The sequence below is a fragment of the Saccostrea cucullata genome, unplaced genomic scaffold (assembly GCF_032062105.1).
Source record: "Saccostrea cucullata isolate Sc308-1 unplaced genomic scaffold, CSIRO_AGI_Scuc_v1 ctg7911, whole genome shotgun sequence".
In the NCBI taxonomy this organism is placed as follows: domain Eukaryota; kingdom Metazoa; phylum Mollusca; class Bivalvia; order Ostreida; family Ostreidae; genus Saccostrea; species Saccostrea cuccullata.
Window position 1 is genome coordinate 1 of NW_026927319.1, and position 18,139 is coordinate 18,139.

Here is an 18,139-nt window from a genome sequence, read left to right on the forward strand (position 1 = left end):
CTGGATCATATAGTCTTAAACAAAAAAAACTTTCAATTCCATGTAATACACAATTTCATAAGTAGTGAACAATAAGACTTCATCCTACATGTACCATGTATGTTAACTGTGTTTTACTGTACACAATTAATTAATGCTTCCTGGAACACTGAATGTATAAGTATATAGTTGATAAGATATTCCTGTAATGCTAATGAGTACTTGACTGTTTACTCCAAATAAACCAGGAAAGAAATCAAGGACTTGGCCTATCATTCCTATACATCTCTAAGTTCACACAGTACACTTATTAACCTGATGAAATTTCTTCCTCATGAGGTAGAGTTCTTCTCCGCATTCTTGTCTGTGTCTCTCACTGTCCTTCTTTTTAGGTAATCTCATGTACCGGCTCATGGCACTGTCATGTTCTACAAAAAACAGGGAAAACAACAGAATTCAATCAACATATACCTACTACAGGGTCCGACACTCGTCAAAATTTGGTCTCGCCATTTGGGCAACATTAGTACTGATCATGTGCCCAGGTTGCCCGAATGAAATTCAGGTCAGCAAAATAAAATATCAAATGAAACAAAAATTTATGTGAAATTGTTTACAATTTGTTAAGATAACAGAGTTTGTGTTTTAGGTATTTTAAAATGTACGCCAGACATTTTTGGAATGTCAAAAGATGTCTTCAGTATTCTAACAAACAAAGGAAACAAGCAGCAAATCCTATGAGCAGAGACAGAATCAAGGGTTGGTAGGTTGAGGTTTTTTTGGCTTATTATTTGTATCAATGTACAATCTCACATACTGACATTAATGAGGGTCAAATATCCCTGGACTGAATTAACCAGGTGTAATATTACAGTGGACACCCGATATGGCTGAACATCAGAAAAACATTCTTAGTCAGGAAGAAGGATGAGTACTAAAATGACGTTTCAGATTTTGATAACAACAGTATCTTCCTTGCACTGAAAATAAAAAATTGCTTAGTAATTTTTTTTTACTTATTTTAAGTAATATGTTTACTTAACATAATTGTTAATTACTGACTATGATTGAGTATTACTAAGGATTACTAAGTAATTTACGAATTACTTAAAATTCCTTATTGTAAGTAAATTAATTACTTAAAGTATATTAGAATTCATTCAGAAAATTAATTTAAGTAGTTTTAAGTAAAATAATTTACTTAGATTTCCATTATCGCCCTTGAAAATATTTTTTAATAAAAAAAATATTAATCAAATGTTTATAAACAATTCTGCATCTAAAAAAATTTTGTTACAATTAAATGACTTATTCGTTAAGAGATATAAATATCTCAATTTACATCGTTTAAAGTAACCTAGTATAATTGTTTTAGATAAGCTTTTATAAATAATTAATGAAAATATAAGCAATCGAAACTAGATATTAACATCCTTACAGCAATGTAGCATATAATGAGTTGACTATAGAGAAGTCCTCATTATTATACGTTTGTCAATTCTGACATGACAATCAAACTAACATGTCAGGATTTCTCCAATCAGAGGAATAATATTAAAATTTAAATAATTAAATGTTTTGTAATTTGTTAACTTTCATTATGTAAATGACTACTCAAAGCTACTTCTGTAGCTTTGTATTTCAAATACTAAGTAATTCATTTTTTTACTTATTTTAAGTAAATTATTTACTTGTCACTGTTTATATAATTATAAAATTATATTACTTAAAATTACTAATAAATATTATAAATTACTTATTATGATTGCTATGGTGACAAACTTTTTTACTTAAAAATTACTTAAAATAAGTAATTCATTTACTTGATTTGAGTAAAAGTAAGTAATATTTTTTTTGAGTGTGAGGAGCTCTCACTGAATTACACAACTAGGAACAATGCTTTCCTTATATGCAGCAATCTGTGAATAACTTTTTCTTTCGGAGAAAAATCATAAATGTACCAGTCGAAAAACAGTGTACTGTTCTATATGCCATTAATTTTACTTTTTATCAGTACTATTAACTTTAATAAACAAGAGGCCCATGGACCACATCGCTCACCTGAATACTGTGGCTAGGAAAAAGTAGAAATTGGTTTATTATTGAATAGTTTAAATCAAAAAGTAGTTCCATGACCAATCATGGCTTTGCTATTCTTGATAAGATGATTTTTAAAGAATTTTATTATATATTTCTATGTCAGGGTTCAACATTCACGCTCGTCACCTCGTCATTTCCATCCAGAAATGATTTCGGAGACCTGATTTTCAGTCTGGCTCGCCCAAATGACGACCTGGGACAAGTTGGGAATATTGAATATATTTTGTTTAATATTTTTAAAAAAACTTCATAAGGCATTAAAATCATTGTTTCCTGTAACCAAACCAACCCATGCAACATGTTCAAATTGCAGCGGAGTAGATTTCTCTTCTTGCCAAATCTGTGTACGATCAATCAGCTGATGCAATTTTTACCAAAAGTCTTTAATAAAGTTTTATTTGTCAATGAGATATAAAATGTCAACTTAGTCAACGATCACCTTAAATATAAAGCGTAATAATCATCATTGTAACATCTTGCATTTCCCCCTACAACTTTTTGATCATTTGATGATCGTTTTCTGCTGCTAGACAGCCATTTTGGGTGTCCACTGTAATTTCACACCTGGTCAATTCAGTCCAGGAATATTTGACCCCATTATTTAGGCCTTCATAGTAAGTGAAAATGAATGTTTTAAACTACAAACTTTAGCATTCAGCATGTCTGACTCTGCTTATATTTTTGTTTGATAAAATACCGGTAGACATCTTGACATTCCAAAAGTTACAATTTTTAATACAAAAACCACAACTTCTGTTAATTATCTTAACAAATTTTAAAACAACTGCACATTAAATTTTGTTTCATTGGATATTTAATTTGGACGACCTAAAATTCATTCGGGCAACCTGTGATCAGTTCCAAGGTTGCCCAAATGGCGAGACCAAATTTTGACGAGTGTCGGACCCTGCTATGTAAAACTTGACATTGTGGCCCTGCCCTACCCCCTGGGGGTCAAGATTTGTACAAACTTGAATCTACACTACCTGAGGATGCTTCCAAGTAACTATGATCAATTATGGCTTTGTTATTCTTCAGAAGATTTTTAAAGAATTTTCCTATATATTTCTATGTAAAACTTTGGTTGGCCATTGTGGCCCAGCCCTACCCCTGGGGGTCAAGATTTGAACAAACTTGAATCTACACCACCTGAGGATATATATGATCAATTATGGCTTTGTTATTCTTGAGAAGATTTTTAAAGAATTTTCCTACATATTCCTATGTAAAACTTGGTCGGCTATTGTGGCTCCGCCCTACCCCTGGGGTTATGATTTGAACAAACTTGAATCTATAAGTTTCATCTTTCCTGGCACAGTGGTTCTTGAGAAGAAGATTTTTAAAACATACCACTAAATTTTCATATATATTTCTATGTAAAACTCTGGTCAGCCATTGTGGCCCTGCCCTACCCCTGGGGGGCAAGATTTGAATAAACTTGAATCTACACTATCTGAGGATGCTTCCAAGTAAATATGATCAATTATGGCTTTGTTATTCTTGAGAAGAAGATTTTTAAAGAATTTTCCTATATATTTCTATGTAAAACTTTGGTCAGCCATTGTGGCCCTGCCCTACTCCCAGGGTCATGATTTGAACAAATTTGAATCTACACTACCTGAGGATGTTTCCCCTTAAGTTTCATATTTCCTGGCACAGTGATTCTTGAGGAAAAGATTTTTAAAACATACAACCAAATTTTCATTAATTCCCAATTATCTCCCCTTGAATGAGGGCGTGGCCCTTCATTTGAACACACTTGAATCCCCTTCACCCAAGGATGCTTTGTGGCAAGTTTGGTTGAAATTGGCCTAGCGGTTCTTGAGAAGAAGTCGAAAATGTGAAAAGTTTACAACAACGACGATGACGACAACGACAGACAACGAACAAAATGTGATCAGAAAAGCTCAGTTGAGCCTTTGGCTGAGGTGAGCTAAAAATATAATAAAAGATATGTACATACCATTACTTGCTAATTGGAACATCTCACATAGTGTTGTTACTTCTGAAAAAAGAAAAAAAGTCATAAAGATGTACAGTGATGACTATTATGATGATGGCAGAACTGTAAATGTTTTCTTCTTTCAAGATATTTTCCCTAAATTAACAAACAAAAACTGATAAAAATGAAATGAATTGGAAGTGTAATTTAGCTAATTTTACAAGTATTTCTCTCTTGGCTCGCAATCCCCTTAATGGGAGTAAGAAGGGGGGGGGGTTTACAATAAATGTGATTGAGAATTAGCCATCTATGTTCAACCTCAAAATATGTAACCAAATGAAACAAAAAACCAGATGATCTAAATATTTTACAACATTTATATATCAACTTGAAAGATATACCTTCTAAATCTGCCTGTAAAAATCTAGACAAAGGGTACATCATTGTCTCAGAGAACTGTGCAGAAAGAACCTGTTGTATGGAGCTCACCTGGAATTAAAATAAATAATACAATCAAGACTTTAAACAATAAATTTATTATGAAAGAAATATATTTCACCCCAAGAACATCTGTTCTGCAAATAAAAACATATAAAAAGAATTTGAGCATGTCTACAAAATATAAACAAGTCATCTATCTATCTTAAATAATGGTCTTCTTTACAGAGTTTCACTTGTTATTTGAATCTGTTCTCAAATAATTAACTTTATCTCTGCCAAAAATATTTTTTGTATTTGGATTTGTCATGTTCATATGAATACATTTCCTTATTATAAAAAACATTTTTTTTTTTAAAGATTTGATCAGTTCACTGAAAGTTGTCTACTTACATCATCTAGATAACTAGAGAATTGTTTCAGGGTAGAACTTAATACACTGTCATCAGATTCTAATGGGAATTTCTGGAATAGAAAACCATACAGCCTAGCTATATCATGTGTAGGGTGCTTGTGATATGGTATCATAAACCTAATTATCATCATGATCATGGAAGTTTGATGCAGAAAATGAAATTTAAGTCTGACACTTATTAATAACTTATATGTGAGAAACTATAAAGTCCATCTCTCATTAGAGCTGATTTCAATAGACCTAACGGATTACGCTGTTTGTGACGTGCTAACGCTCTGCTTGTCGAGAGGTTAAAATACTACGTCACATTGTCACCACATCAAAGAAGTAGTCGAGATCGCTTTTCTCCCACGCTAAAGTCGGTCAACTGCAATACACATCGCCGACGTTAAACTGTTTACAAAAGGGGAAAGACGATACAAATCTTATTAAACAGTTGGAAAAGAGCATTATTTATATCATATGCATTTTTAATCAATAAAATTTTAGCGTTTCCCCCGGCCTTCCCTTGATATTTACCATTTTTCTCGAATATATGCATAGAGAGGGGGCTCTATTTTTCAGCAGTATTTTGTACAAAATTGCAACAATCTCAGAATGCATGGCTTGGATTGATACGCGTAACCAATAAATGCAATGATCAATGACTTATGCACTGCTTGATTTTTATACATGTACACAAATATGAAAAAGATAAATTTATTTTGCGATAGAATGAAATAATCGACCAATTCAAATATTCGCAATGGACTGAAAAAAAATCATAAAATGCTTTTATTGATTAATTCAAGTTTTAAAGACATTTAACTATGTTGGTAATATTCAAGAAAAGGAGATGGGGATTGTCTACTCCACCTTTTTAACCCAACAAACAAGGTGTATGTTGCAGCTAACCGACTTTAGTGTTAGAGAGAAGTGATCTCGGCCACTTCCTTTGATGTGGTGACAATGTGACGTAGTATTTAAACAATTCGACAAGCAGAGCGTTAACACGTCACAAACAGCGTAATCCGATAGGTCTATTGAAATCAGCTCTAAATGCATGGAATCATGAAAATATTGATAAACTCTGTAGGTACTAGATACCTGTATTTCAAAATCCCTCAGGTGTTGTGATAATGATTGCGTGGCTGCACACAATTCATTCTAGAAAAAAATTGATTTTTAATAAAAAGAGACATAAAATTGAATTTGAACCATGCAACAACTACGACAACAGTACAAGTTAAAAAGTAACATAAACATTATTTTGAAGGGCCTTACTAATAATGCTTTACTAAAATGCCCATAAAAAAAAGTGAAGAGTTGTTTTGAAGGGCCTTACTAAATTGCTCATAAAATAGTGAAAAATTAGATTTTTTGAAAGATGTGTATATTTGCACGTAGAAAGTGTTTGGCTATCAAAATTTACAAAAAAAAAAAAAAAAAAAAGCATTTTGTGAATTTTGAACTTATAAGGACTCCTTTCTAATGACAGCAGTCAATTAAAATTTAATACATGATTGTAGAAGGAGTGAAAAAAAATTAAAATCTTGCCTGAGCTTTCATGATTCGTTGACAGCAGTTGTGTAGACCTGTTGTGTATTTCTTTAGGGCCATAGCATCTTTCTCAAACACAGATAGCAGACTACGAGTCTGAAACAAAATATTGGTAATACATTTATTATAACATTATTAAGAAAAAAGAGATGTTTGTAAAACACTTATGCCCCCTTCCCCCAACTTTTTTTCCAAGTCCAAGGGGCATAACTCTATCAAAAATGGTGCGATCGTACCCAAAACAGATCTTGACCTAGATATTCAGCTGATAAATCTGTATACCAAATTTCATTTCAAGATGTGCAACCTCTGCAAAGAAAATGAACGGAAACTGCAAATAATTCAAACTTTTTTAAGTTCAAGGGGCACAACTCTGGCAAAAATGGTGCGATTATACCCAAGACAAGACTTTTCCTAGATATTCAGCTGATAAATCTGTATACCAAATTTCATTTCAATATGTGCAACCTCTGCAAAGAAAATGAACAGAAACTGCAAATAATTCAAATATTTTTAAGTTCAAGGGGCATAACTCTAGCACAAATGGTGTGATCATACCCAGAACAGAACTTGCCCTAGATATTCAACTGATAAATCTGTATACCAAATTTCATTTCAGTGTGTGCAGCGGTTGTGAAGAAAATGAACGGAAACTAAATGGACCGAAAGACCGACCGACAGACAGCAGCAAAGCAATATGCCCTCCCTTCTTCGAAGGAGGGCATAAAAAATAATTGACACATATCTTATATGAGTGTATAACTTGCCAGAATAGGTCTACAGACGCGGATCCAGAAATTTTTTCCAGGGGGGTCCACCCCGGTCAAAAAAAAGAAAAAAATTCCAATCCCAGAAATTTCTTGACAAGCAAAAAAAAAAAAACAAGTTAGTGGTGACTTCTATTGCCTCAAATCTTTCACTTTATAACTTTTTTCTTGTTTAAGTATAGACATTTTTTAACCTGGTAAATTCCAGGGGGGTCCTGACCCCCCCCCCCCTCTAGATCCGCGCATGGGTCTAGTCACCACATTTCTTTATTATGCATTGCACTAATGTGTTTCTTTTCACATTATGTGAGAATATGAGCTCTTCCTAAAAATTTGTTCATTGGCTGTCTTCCTGATTGCTGATTTACATGTATAGTTAAACCCAAATAACATATACATCACAACGGTTTACTAAGTACGAGGGGTGATGAAAAAGTTTGCAAACTAACTGAATAACTTCCATACAAGAAACAATATTTGGTTTTAATGTTGATTATATTTTAAATTAATCCTCCCCGATTTTAATGCACATCAACCACCGTTCTGCGCATGCGCGAATCACGTGATATTGGCTGTCACATGACCCCCTCCCTAGCATTCTGTCACAAAAGTTAAAAGATTTTTCCGAGTTTTATATTTCTTTCCATGTGAGTTAATTTTTATGACAAGAACAGTTAATTTGTCAGAAATGGTCATATCTCGGCAACAGAATGGGTGGATAATAACATCCTTTCCAAAAATAAGCATGGCGACCATTAAAACACAAATCTTCTGTCTCAGGAGAGACCTTTATTCAAGGTGGATAGAGAATGGGTGCATCCTTTTTATCATATCTAATATGTTTAAAATCTAAAATAAATGATATCTTAGGTATTTAATACTTATATCATTGTTCAAATATTCAACTATTTTTCAAAGTGCTAATTGGAGGTCTTTGATAGCAAATTGCTTAATTAAAAATACATATCTTTTCAAACTTGCTTTCACTGGGCAAGATGACATTAAGTATCATTTTTAACCATCAGCCTTCCTTCACTAAAACGATTAATCCAATCATTAATTAAATTTATAGGAACTCATTTATCTCAATAAACTGTGTACAAATTATTATATGATACTGTAGAGGGATTTCTAAGATATTACAATAAATTGTACAGTCGTTTGTTGAACGAGTTCGACTGAGACAACCATTTTTCGTCACAAGTGACCTAAATAGTGATGTCATTTTCACATTGTGACGTCACAAACAAGGAGAGAAACTTTATTCAGCATATGCTAATTATTGACCTTGTGTATGGCTATGTGTGTACCGAATTTCATTCTAATCTGAATTGTGGTTTTGTAGATATAGAGATAGTTTGCGAACTTTTTGATCACCCCTTGTATTACGCAAAGGAATAGCTTTTTGTGTTGTAGTACAAATCAAAGTTTACAGAAAACTAGCTCGTGCTTCATGTCTTTAATTTAACTATGAAATAGGTTATCAAACACTTTGTTCTTCCAAAATTGAATACCGGTAATTATGACTTCTTTGATGAACTTGTTAAAGGATCAATTACTGTAACTGTACATCACATTTTGCTCTAAAAAATATAGTACACAGTATTGTATCAAAATTTCATGTTCATTACATAGTCCTATTTGATTTTATGTCCTTTCAAGTTTACATTGACAAATTACCAAAAGTACTAGCTGCAAAATTTTCATTAGACAACTCTAACAATGAAAGCAGCAAACGGAAAAAACTGAAAGTTCTTAAAGCAATGGCTGGGCGAAGAGAAAATTAGGATTTTGCACTCAAAGAAATTTTTTTCCGCAGTAATCTGTGGTCCCATATAAATGCTTTGTGAATTTCATTTCACCGCAAACCATATTCTTGCAGTACCCAAAAGTTAATCTGAACTGAAGAAAAAATAATCATCTTGATTATGAATATATGGCAGATAAATAGTAGATGTTCTTTTTAAAAAATTTGCACTCTGACTGTTCAGACTTTGTTTTGGTAAAACAGTTTACATGCGATATCATGCGACATTAGAGTATAGACAAACAAAATGTCACTAGCTGTTTGAAGAGCTGGTTTAATCTAAAACTGAATAGGTACCTTCATTTGCGGCCATAATGGTTACAATATCAAAATTGAAAATGATGTGATAATCTGACATTATTAGAGGGCAAATGACAATAGGCAGTGACTGAATGTCTTCATGAATTTCTTCAGGGTTATTTAAAATTAGAGAATGCGGTGTAGTGATGGGGAATCGGAAAAAATTCATAATCGATTATCGGTAATAATCGGCTGGGCATAATCGATTAATAATCGATTATAATCGAAATTTTGAACTTCAATAAAATTAATATAGAAAAGTTAAAACTTATTCAGATTTCTGTCAGACTTTTACATAAAAAAACATTTACTTACATAAAATATTCAAAAATTTTAATTGAAATTTCTTTTTTAAAAAGTGGATAATAGTATTTTGTCTACTTTAAACAATATAGGACTATTGAAACAGAATGGGAATTTATTTTTTTTTAATAAAGTCCATGCAATGGGTATTTTACTGATATTAGTCCCACCTTTCATTTAATACATGTACGTATTTATTTCTTAAAATTAGTTTTGATTAGTTAAAATTGCAAGTTGTAAAAGTAATTATCCTCATGTTAGACTTGTATTTATGATTATAATTACGTTTAAAGATTGACTAGACTAATTATGTTTTTCCTTTACTTGCAATATTATCGTTTCCTGGTATTAGTCTAACCCCATATTTAGGGTGCAAAACACAGTTTTATGTATGACGTTATCAGGACGTTACTTGGTGAGGGACAAGCAGAACTGACCCCTATAAAAAAATAAAATGGAGGATTGTTACATAGACTTCTGCATATCAATGGAAAGATAAAATTGTGAATTTTGTAAATATCCAACTATAATTCATTCATCAATTACTACTAGGGGGTATTTGACACCTGAAAAATGGGGGATATTGGGTTGTTTATGCATCCATTTTCAGTGCATCTCTGCATTTTTAACCCCCCTGCTCAACAAAAACAGAAAAAATCAGACAAAATAAGTTGTATGCATTTCACAGAACAAGTCCTAAGGCTTTCTTTTAGTGTGCTTTTAGGGTACATTTTCCACCTCTTGAAAGAGCTACATTACCTGCTAATTGACTCATGCAATTCTGCACATGTGAAAACTGGATGTTTTGGGAGTTATCTCCCCCTATTAAAAAGTCTCACAATTTTTTTTTTCTAAAAATGAATGCACATTTTTTTCTTTAAATATTAAGATAAGACTCTACTTTATGCAAATGAAAACAAAAAAGATGCAGTTTTCATCTAGACTCCTATAAATAGCAGGAAAATCCCTACCCAGCATGCTTCTCTCTGGGAAAAACCCCCTGGATTTTATACGAAACTGTGTTTAGCTACCTTAATCATGGCGGTAAAAGTATCAACAAGACACGGGATCCTTTCATGTTTTCAACATTCATCACTACTTTTATGCTCTTTGCACTTGGAGTTGATGATAAAATTAAAGTTTGACAATTTTATTTTTTGTTAGCGATGTCGGCGACATTTATTTTATAATCGATTAGTAGCATCGAAGAGCTTCTAACGACCGACAATCGATTGTCGCCGACAATCGTTCCATCACTAATGCGGTGGTAAAGATTGGATTGCAGGTGACCAAAAAAGGTCGGTTGGTAGAGCACCTTTCTAGAGCTCAGTGACCCTGGGTCTTAATCTAAAAGATTTTGTTACACTTTCTCTCCCTTTCTGTTTCTTATGCATTTTCCTTTTAAACAGGTCAAATCTTCTTTATGGGCATACACAATATTACACATGCTTGCAACACAGTACAGTAAAGTTTGCATGTTGTAAATAATTCTACCCTGGTGTATGCAGATTATCGAGTTTATGGAGCAAGCCCTTTAAATATGTATTTCTATATGTAATTATGTATACTTGTACCAGTTTGTACTGTCGACATGAATTTTTATATTGAAATTTTACTGCCACCTCCAATTTCAACTTCTGTGGCTTCATGTTAGGCAAATCTCAGATATCATGACGCAGAAACCCATTAACTTCTTGCAATCAGATTAGACTAGAAGAATGATAAATTAAAATCGCAGATCGATATCTATTTGTCATTAGCGAATACAACCCCTGCTGTGTGCACCCTGCACATTACCCCTCCCACTTGACTTTGACATCATTTACCGATGGTGACGATTCGTGATTTACCTGTGGACTATCTTCCAACGCATCCTCAAGATGCAATTTCTCTATAGCCATGTTTGCCAGGGAATGTCGATGTTATTTACTCAACAGCATCCAATTAACTTTGCCACTGGTATATTTTGTGTCTGCTAGTGATTAATGCATCAGGACAGGTCCGCACTCCAGCTGCTTTTTACGTCGTGCTCTGTGATTGGATAAAAATAACAACGACAAGATTTTCAATCAATTTATTTTTTGTACAAAATGAATAAAAATATAGATATAAATTCCAGAAAGAGTCTTTTGTAAATAAATTGTGTTTGCAATCTTCCTTACAATGAAGGATTGATAAAAACAGCTTCGCAGAGGAATTTGGGTAAAAGTAGGCTTCCATCGTGTACGCATTCGTTCAATGGACTGTGCACCATAATTTATGCAAAATATGCGCTTCATATTTGTTTTTCTTTACCATGTTTTCCTCTTATTTTTTTTTTGTTCACATTTGTTACTACTTTGATTGCATGAAATGGTCCCGTGTGTTTTTTTAGGGTGATGACAAAATGAATGCAAATTTCCCTTGCAGAGTTGTCGCTCGTTCCTCTCCAGTGGAAAAATGCCTTTTTGGAATCTGAGAAAACTCTTTAGTATATATGTTTAACTTCTCAAAATAAAATTTACCACATAGCCAATTCACACAGGTGAACATTATACTTTATTCCCTTTTTTATATAGTTTTTGTCCTGTCCGTCGATCTGTCCGTCAAACTCTCTGACCCTTTGTCTAGCTGTTCGCAAAAACTTTCACCTTGTACATGACTTTTGATTCGTAGGAGCAATGGTTTTCATTTATTTCTTGTGACAAAACCTTTCCTTGGGTACATGAACCAACATATTTGATCTTTTGATTGTCCTTAGAGTCCGCAAGAAATTGATAAACGGTATAATTTCATTGGTAATAAATTTTGAAAAAAATAGGGGATATATAAATATTTTGGACCTTTTGTCCTTGACCCTCGAGTTTGACCCACCTAAGAAATAAAAAAAAAACAAACTTTAACTTAGGACATAACTTTTAAACAGTTAAAACCAAGGCATTCATATTTCTCCGATGCATTTTTTGTGACATTGATCCTCAATTGGATTGCCACAATTTTGACCTTTTGACCTTGGAGTTCGACCGACTTTAAAAAAATAACTCTGTTCATAACTTTTGAACATGTCTTATGACAAGACCTTCACCTGGGTACCATGAATTTCACCCTTTGATCTTGACCTTATAGTTTGACCCATATTTTCAAAAAGTTTGAAATCTTGGCTATAACTTTTGCAAGCTTAGTGTTTGAACTTGCATATTTCACACGTAAAATTATTGAGAAAAAGTCCTTACCTAGGGTAATGTTAAGCTTAAACAAGAGGCCCATGGGCCACATCGCTCACCTGAGCACTGTGGCTAGGAAAAAGTAGAAATTGGTTTATTATTGAAAAGTTTAAATATAAAGTAGTCCCATGACCAACCATGGCTTTGCTATTCTTGAGAAGATGATTTTTAAAGAATTTTCCTATATATGTCTATGTAAAACTTTGGTCGGCCATTGTGGACCCGCCCTACCCCCGGGGGTCATGATTTGAAGAAACTTGAATCTACCCTACCTGAGGATGCTTCCATATAAATATGATTAATTATGGCTTTGTTATTCTTGAGAAGAAGATTTTTAAAGAATTTTCCTATATACTTCTGTGTAAAACTTTGGTTGGCCATTGTGGCCACGCCCTACCCCATGGGGTCATGATTTGAACAAATTTGAATCTACACTACCTGAGGATGCTTCCATAATTATTGAGAAAAAGCCCTTACCTAGGGTAATGTTAAGCTTAAAAAATGACACCGGAAGCTATAAATGAGACCTTTTCATATTATGCCACAGGTTATATCAGATTGTACACGAAAAGAATGGGTTTTCTTGCAGAAAAATAATAGTTGGCATTCATAACGTTCGCTAAAAAAAATAATAAAGATAAAAATGGCAAATTCACTGCAACTCGACTGCTAACCGCTAACCTTTGCATTGAAAAAAATTAACATTGAAGTGAACACAATCTGTGTGCACTTATTTCCCTTGTATTTTGTTTCCCTTGTAATTTGCATTAAAATTTTGAAGCTAAAATACTTAAAACATCATAATTATCAGGAAGTTATTTTTCTTAATCTGAAAATGCAAAATACCTAATACCGCGAACTCCGACTTGTTCACTCTGTTTTATCATTTGAAACAAAATAGCTTAACACGGACAGTGTCGCAGATCAGAGTGCAGTCGTTTCTATGTCAAGATAAGACTAGAACACGAGAGACAATCCGGCATAATCGATAAAAATCATTCAGAATGAAGGTATTACAACTGATTTTTGGAATCCTTCTACTCGGTTTTGTTCATGGAGAGCGACAATTAAGTTCTCAAATGAATATTGAAGATGTGATTCAAGAACTGAAATCTTTACAAAACATTGTAAAATATCAATCCCAAAAAATCGCCGATTTGGAAGCGACCTCAAAGGAGCATATGGACATGATCAAAGCGCAAAGAAGTGAAATCAAAGAGGTGAAAGGTCAGCTGGCGATGTCAAAGAAAAGGTGTGATATGGGCAGCTCTGATAAAATACAACAAAAATCAAACCATCTACAGAACATCACTACTAAAGCGGACAAGGTCGAACCCAATGGAAGCCTAACTCGAAAAGGTTAATGTGGCATTATTTCTACTAGAATGAATGAAATCAATCAGGTATACTTTTTGTGTGTATGTATCAGATTCGTCACTCTCACAATGCTAGGAATCCTGAGTCAGTGCGTTGCTTTGGGACCCATGGGGCTATGCAATGGCAACGTGTTGAATCAGGCTTCATGGCATTGCAAGATTGATTGTATATTGTTTAACGTCCCTCTCGAGAATTTTTCGTTCATAATTGACCCACCACCACCACTTGCCGGTGGAGAGCTGCAAATTTTGTCCAATACTCGGTACTCAAGTCCATTGAGCAAGGAGGGATCTTTTTCGGATCTTTTTCGTACCAGCACCTACTGCGACCTGGTACCTCAGTGTATACGGTCTCATCCGAAGGACCAGTCTCCACGTCCCACAGTGGGATTCGACGAACCCGCGACGTAATGTTCAACTCCTTACTTCGCGACTCAAAATCAAACGCTCTTACCACCTCGCCACGCGGACGACTGGTATTGCAAGATTGATTAATTGACTGTATGTTGTTCAACGTCTCTCTCGAGAATTTTTCACTCATATGGAAACGCCACCAAGCGGTGGTGGAGAGCTACAAATTTTGACCTACGTATGCTCGGCAGTCAGGGACATTGAACAGGAAGGGATCTTTTTCGTGCCAGCACCCACTGGGGCACGGGACCTCGGCTTATACGGTCTCATCCGAAGGACCGGTCTCCACGTCCCACAGTGAGATTAGAACCCGCGAAGTGAGGATCAACTCCTTACTTTGCAGTTCTAGAGCAGACACTCTAACCACTGCGTCACGCAGGCGAAGACATTACAAGAATGGTACATTCTATTTACATTACTAATTTGAAACTAATAATGATTTATCGATGAAGTACTATTACACAGTGGTATATACACGTATGTAGATGTTTTTATTTAAAATGCATTCATATTTCGGCTTTGTTTTAACTTTTAACAATACATGTATTAGAGAAGATTGTGTTCACTTCAACAGGAAGGATAACATCCCCTTCCTCTAGTGACCATGGACAAGTAGCGTTCTACGCCTACATGTCGTCATCAATGACTAACATCGGTGGACACCACCCGCTGGTCTTTGACGTCGTCAAAACCAATGTTGGTAACGCATTCCACCAAAGTACGGGTGCCTTCATTGTTCCTCAAACTGAGGGTAACTAGTGAGAGTTATCACAGCGTGAGATTGGTTGTCAATGGAGAGGAGAAAGGGGCGGTCTATCAACATAGTTCAAGTAATGAATACGACCAGGGTGGTTGCACGGTCGTTATTCAAGCCAATGAACAAGACGATGTTTTTCTGAGGACCGCTATAGATTTTAATAAAGGTCCTATCTATAGCAAACCGCACGGATTTACGTCATTTGCTGGATGGAAATTAAACTGAAAAGAATTCAATTAAATTCAGGGCCATCATGGTTTTATAAAAGGTGCTAAATTTTAGCGTTTTTTTTTTATTTTTACTAAAACTAGTTAAATAAATAATTATTGAACCATGAATGTAATGGACTTGTTTTTTTTTTCATTGCTTTTATATCAGATCTAGAATATTTGAAATAAATAGATCTTGTATTTAATCCTAATCACTAAACAGAAATCTAAAGAAAACAATGATCAAGTTAAGCAATATAAATTGGAAGTAAATGATACATTTAACAAGGACCCCTAAGAGATTAGAGGTGGAAAAATGAAAGTACCAAACAGAAATCAAAATCACATTACCTTTAAAAAAAATCTGAAATGAAAAAACTAAAATCAGAATTAGATTAGATGAAAGAAAGAACACAGGGGGCGAACAAAATTCTGTAGTACTATTTAATATATCAATTGATTTATAAATAATTTGGTCCCAAGACCATAAACTGAAAATTGACATTAAAAGTCAAAATTTTAAATCAATGTAACTTTTAAAATTTTTTTTTAAAATGATACATGTAACGTTCTCTATAAAATAAAAAAAAAATAAAGAGAAAGAATGGCAAACTCACTGCAACTCGACTGCTTACCTTTGCATTGAAAAAATTAACATTGAAGTGAACACAATTTCTATGCTTTTGTCATGCTTATTTCCCTCGTAATTTGCATGAAAAGTTTGAAGCTAATATACTTATAACATCAAATCAGGATGTTATTTTTCTTCATCTAAAAGCGCAAAATATCTAATACAGAGAACTCTGAGATTATTACTCTTTTTTATCATAAGAAATGCGTCTAGTGTGACATGAACGGTTTTCTACTTTAGCTATATAGTGTACAGTCGTCAAGATAAGACTGGAAGGCGAAGGACCATCGATAAAAAATCCTTCAAAATGAAGATATTACAACTAACTTTTGGAATCCTTCTAATCGGTATAGTTCATGGAGAGACACAATTAAGTTCTGAAATGAATATTAAAGATGTGATACATATATATTATTATAACAGTAACTTGATCCGAAGGGTCGTATCACGTCGAGTTGACAGGCGCGGATCATCAGATCTAACGAGACGCGAAGCGTCGAGTTTGATCTGATGATCCGCGCCTGTCAACGAGACGTGATACGGCTCTTCGGATCAAGTTACTGTTATAATGATAAATTTATTATATACCCCCTTATAACTGGCTAAATATATTTAAATAAACCTTTAGAGATAAATTGGATAATATTAATCCATTAAACACAGCATAATAACAATGGACTTTTTAACGTGCAAGAAAAATAACGTCATATTTCTGCGCACTACGTCATCAGTTTCAGAGAGTGGTAATATGGATTCAGAAAACAACATGTTGGTGATCCGGAAAATCGGATCACGACGTCACGTGATAGCGTAAATTCAACAGTAAAATTGGATGATACACATTAGGTATATAATAAAAGAACTGAAATCTTTCCAACACATTGAGAAATATCAATCCCAAAAAATCACAGATTTGGAAGAGACTTCAAAGGAGCATATGGACAAGATTAAAGCGCAAAGAAATGAAATCAAAGAAGTGAAAGATCAGCTGGCGGTATCAAAGAAAAGGTGTGGCATGGATAGCTCTGATAAAATACAACAGAAATTAAAACATCTACGGAAAATCACTACTAAAGAGGACAAGGTCGAACCCAATGGAAGCCTAATTCGAAAAGTGAATAACTTAATATAGCACTATTTCTAATAGAATGAGAACAAATGAAATCAATTATTTTAGATATACTTTCATGTGCATGCGTATTGTCACTCTCACAATGCCAGGTGTCCTGAGTCAATGCGTTGCCTTGGGACCCATGGGACCAACGGCAAGGTGTTGAAACAGGCTCCCTGGCATTGCAAGAATGGTACATTCTATGTATATTCCTATTTGGATCTTATAGTGATTTATCGATGAAGAACTAGTACAAAGTGGTATACATGTACACGTATGCATATGTTTTCATTTACAAGAACATTCATATTTCGACTTTGTTTGAAAAAAAGTATGCATAATTACGATGTATTGTGTTTACTTCAACAGGAAGGATAACGCCTCCATCATCTAATGACCACGAACAAGTAGCATTCTACGCCTACATGTCGTCATCAATGACTAACATCGGTGGACACCACCCGCTGGTCTTTGACGTCGTCAAAACCAATGTTGGTAACGCATTCCACCAAAGTACGGGTGCCTTCATTGTTCCTCAAACAGGACTCTATGTCTTCACATGGTCTGTGAGGATAACTGGCGGTACTTATCACAGCGTGGATCTAGTTGTCAATGGAAAAGAGGAAGGGGCGGTCTACCAAATTTCTGAAGGTAATGAAGACGACCAGGGCGGCAGCACTATCGTTATTCTGGCCAATGAACAGGACGATGTTTTTCTGAGGACAAACATGGATTATAACAAAGGTCCTCTCGTTAGCAACTCGTACGGATATACATCATTTGCTGGATGGAAATTAAACTAAAAACCTAATTTTAATAAATTCAGGATTGTAGTCCTATAAAAACTACAA

General features: G+C 34.2%; 2 protein-coding genes and 1 pseudogene across 2 annotated transcripts; 2 read left to right on the forward strand and 1 right to left on the reverse strand.

Annotated features, from left to right (window-relative positions):
- Positions 1-294: 294 nt before the first annotated feature.
- On the reverse strand, positions 295-11,619 carry LOC134274053 (DCC-interacting protein 13-alpha-like; the record flags this gene model as incomplete). The annotated part of the gene is made up of 7 exons (XM_062756288.1): positions 11,441-11,619; positions 6,411-6,509; positions 5,961-6,020; positions 4,853-4,924; positions 4,423-4,510; positions 4,043-4,084; positions 295-407 (listed from the first exon to the last, which is right to left on the reverse strand). Coding segments are annotated over exons 1-7 (525 nt in total), but the record flags the coding sequence as incomplete, so codon positions are not given.
- Positions 11,620-13,786: 2,167 nt separating this feature from the next.
- LOC134274052 (uncharacterized) lies at positions 13,787-15,562 on the forward strand (annotated as a pseudogene).
- A 2,100-nt stretch (positions 15,563-17,662) lies between these two features.
- LOC134274049 (complement C1q-like protein 2) lies at positions 17,663-18,139 on the forward strand. The gene has a single exon (XM_062756286.1). It carries the CDS (start codon positions 17,714-17,716, stop codon positions 18,089-18,091), a length of 378 nt encoding a protein of 125 aa, XP_062612270.1. The 5' UTR covers positions 17,663-17,713; the 3' UTR covers positions 18,092-18,139.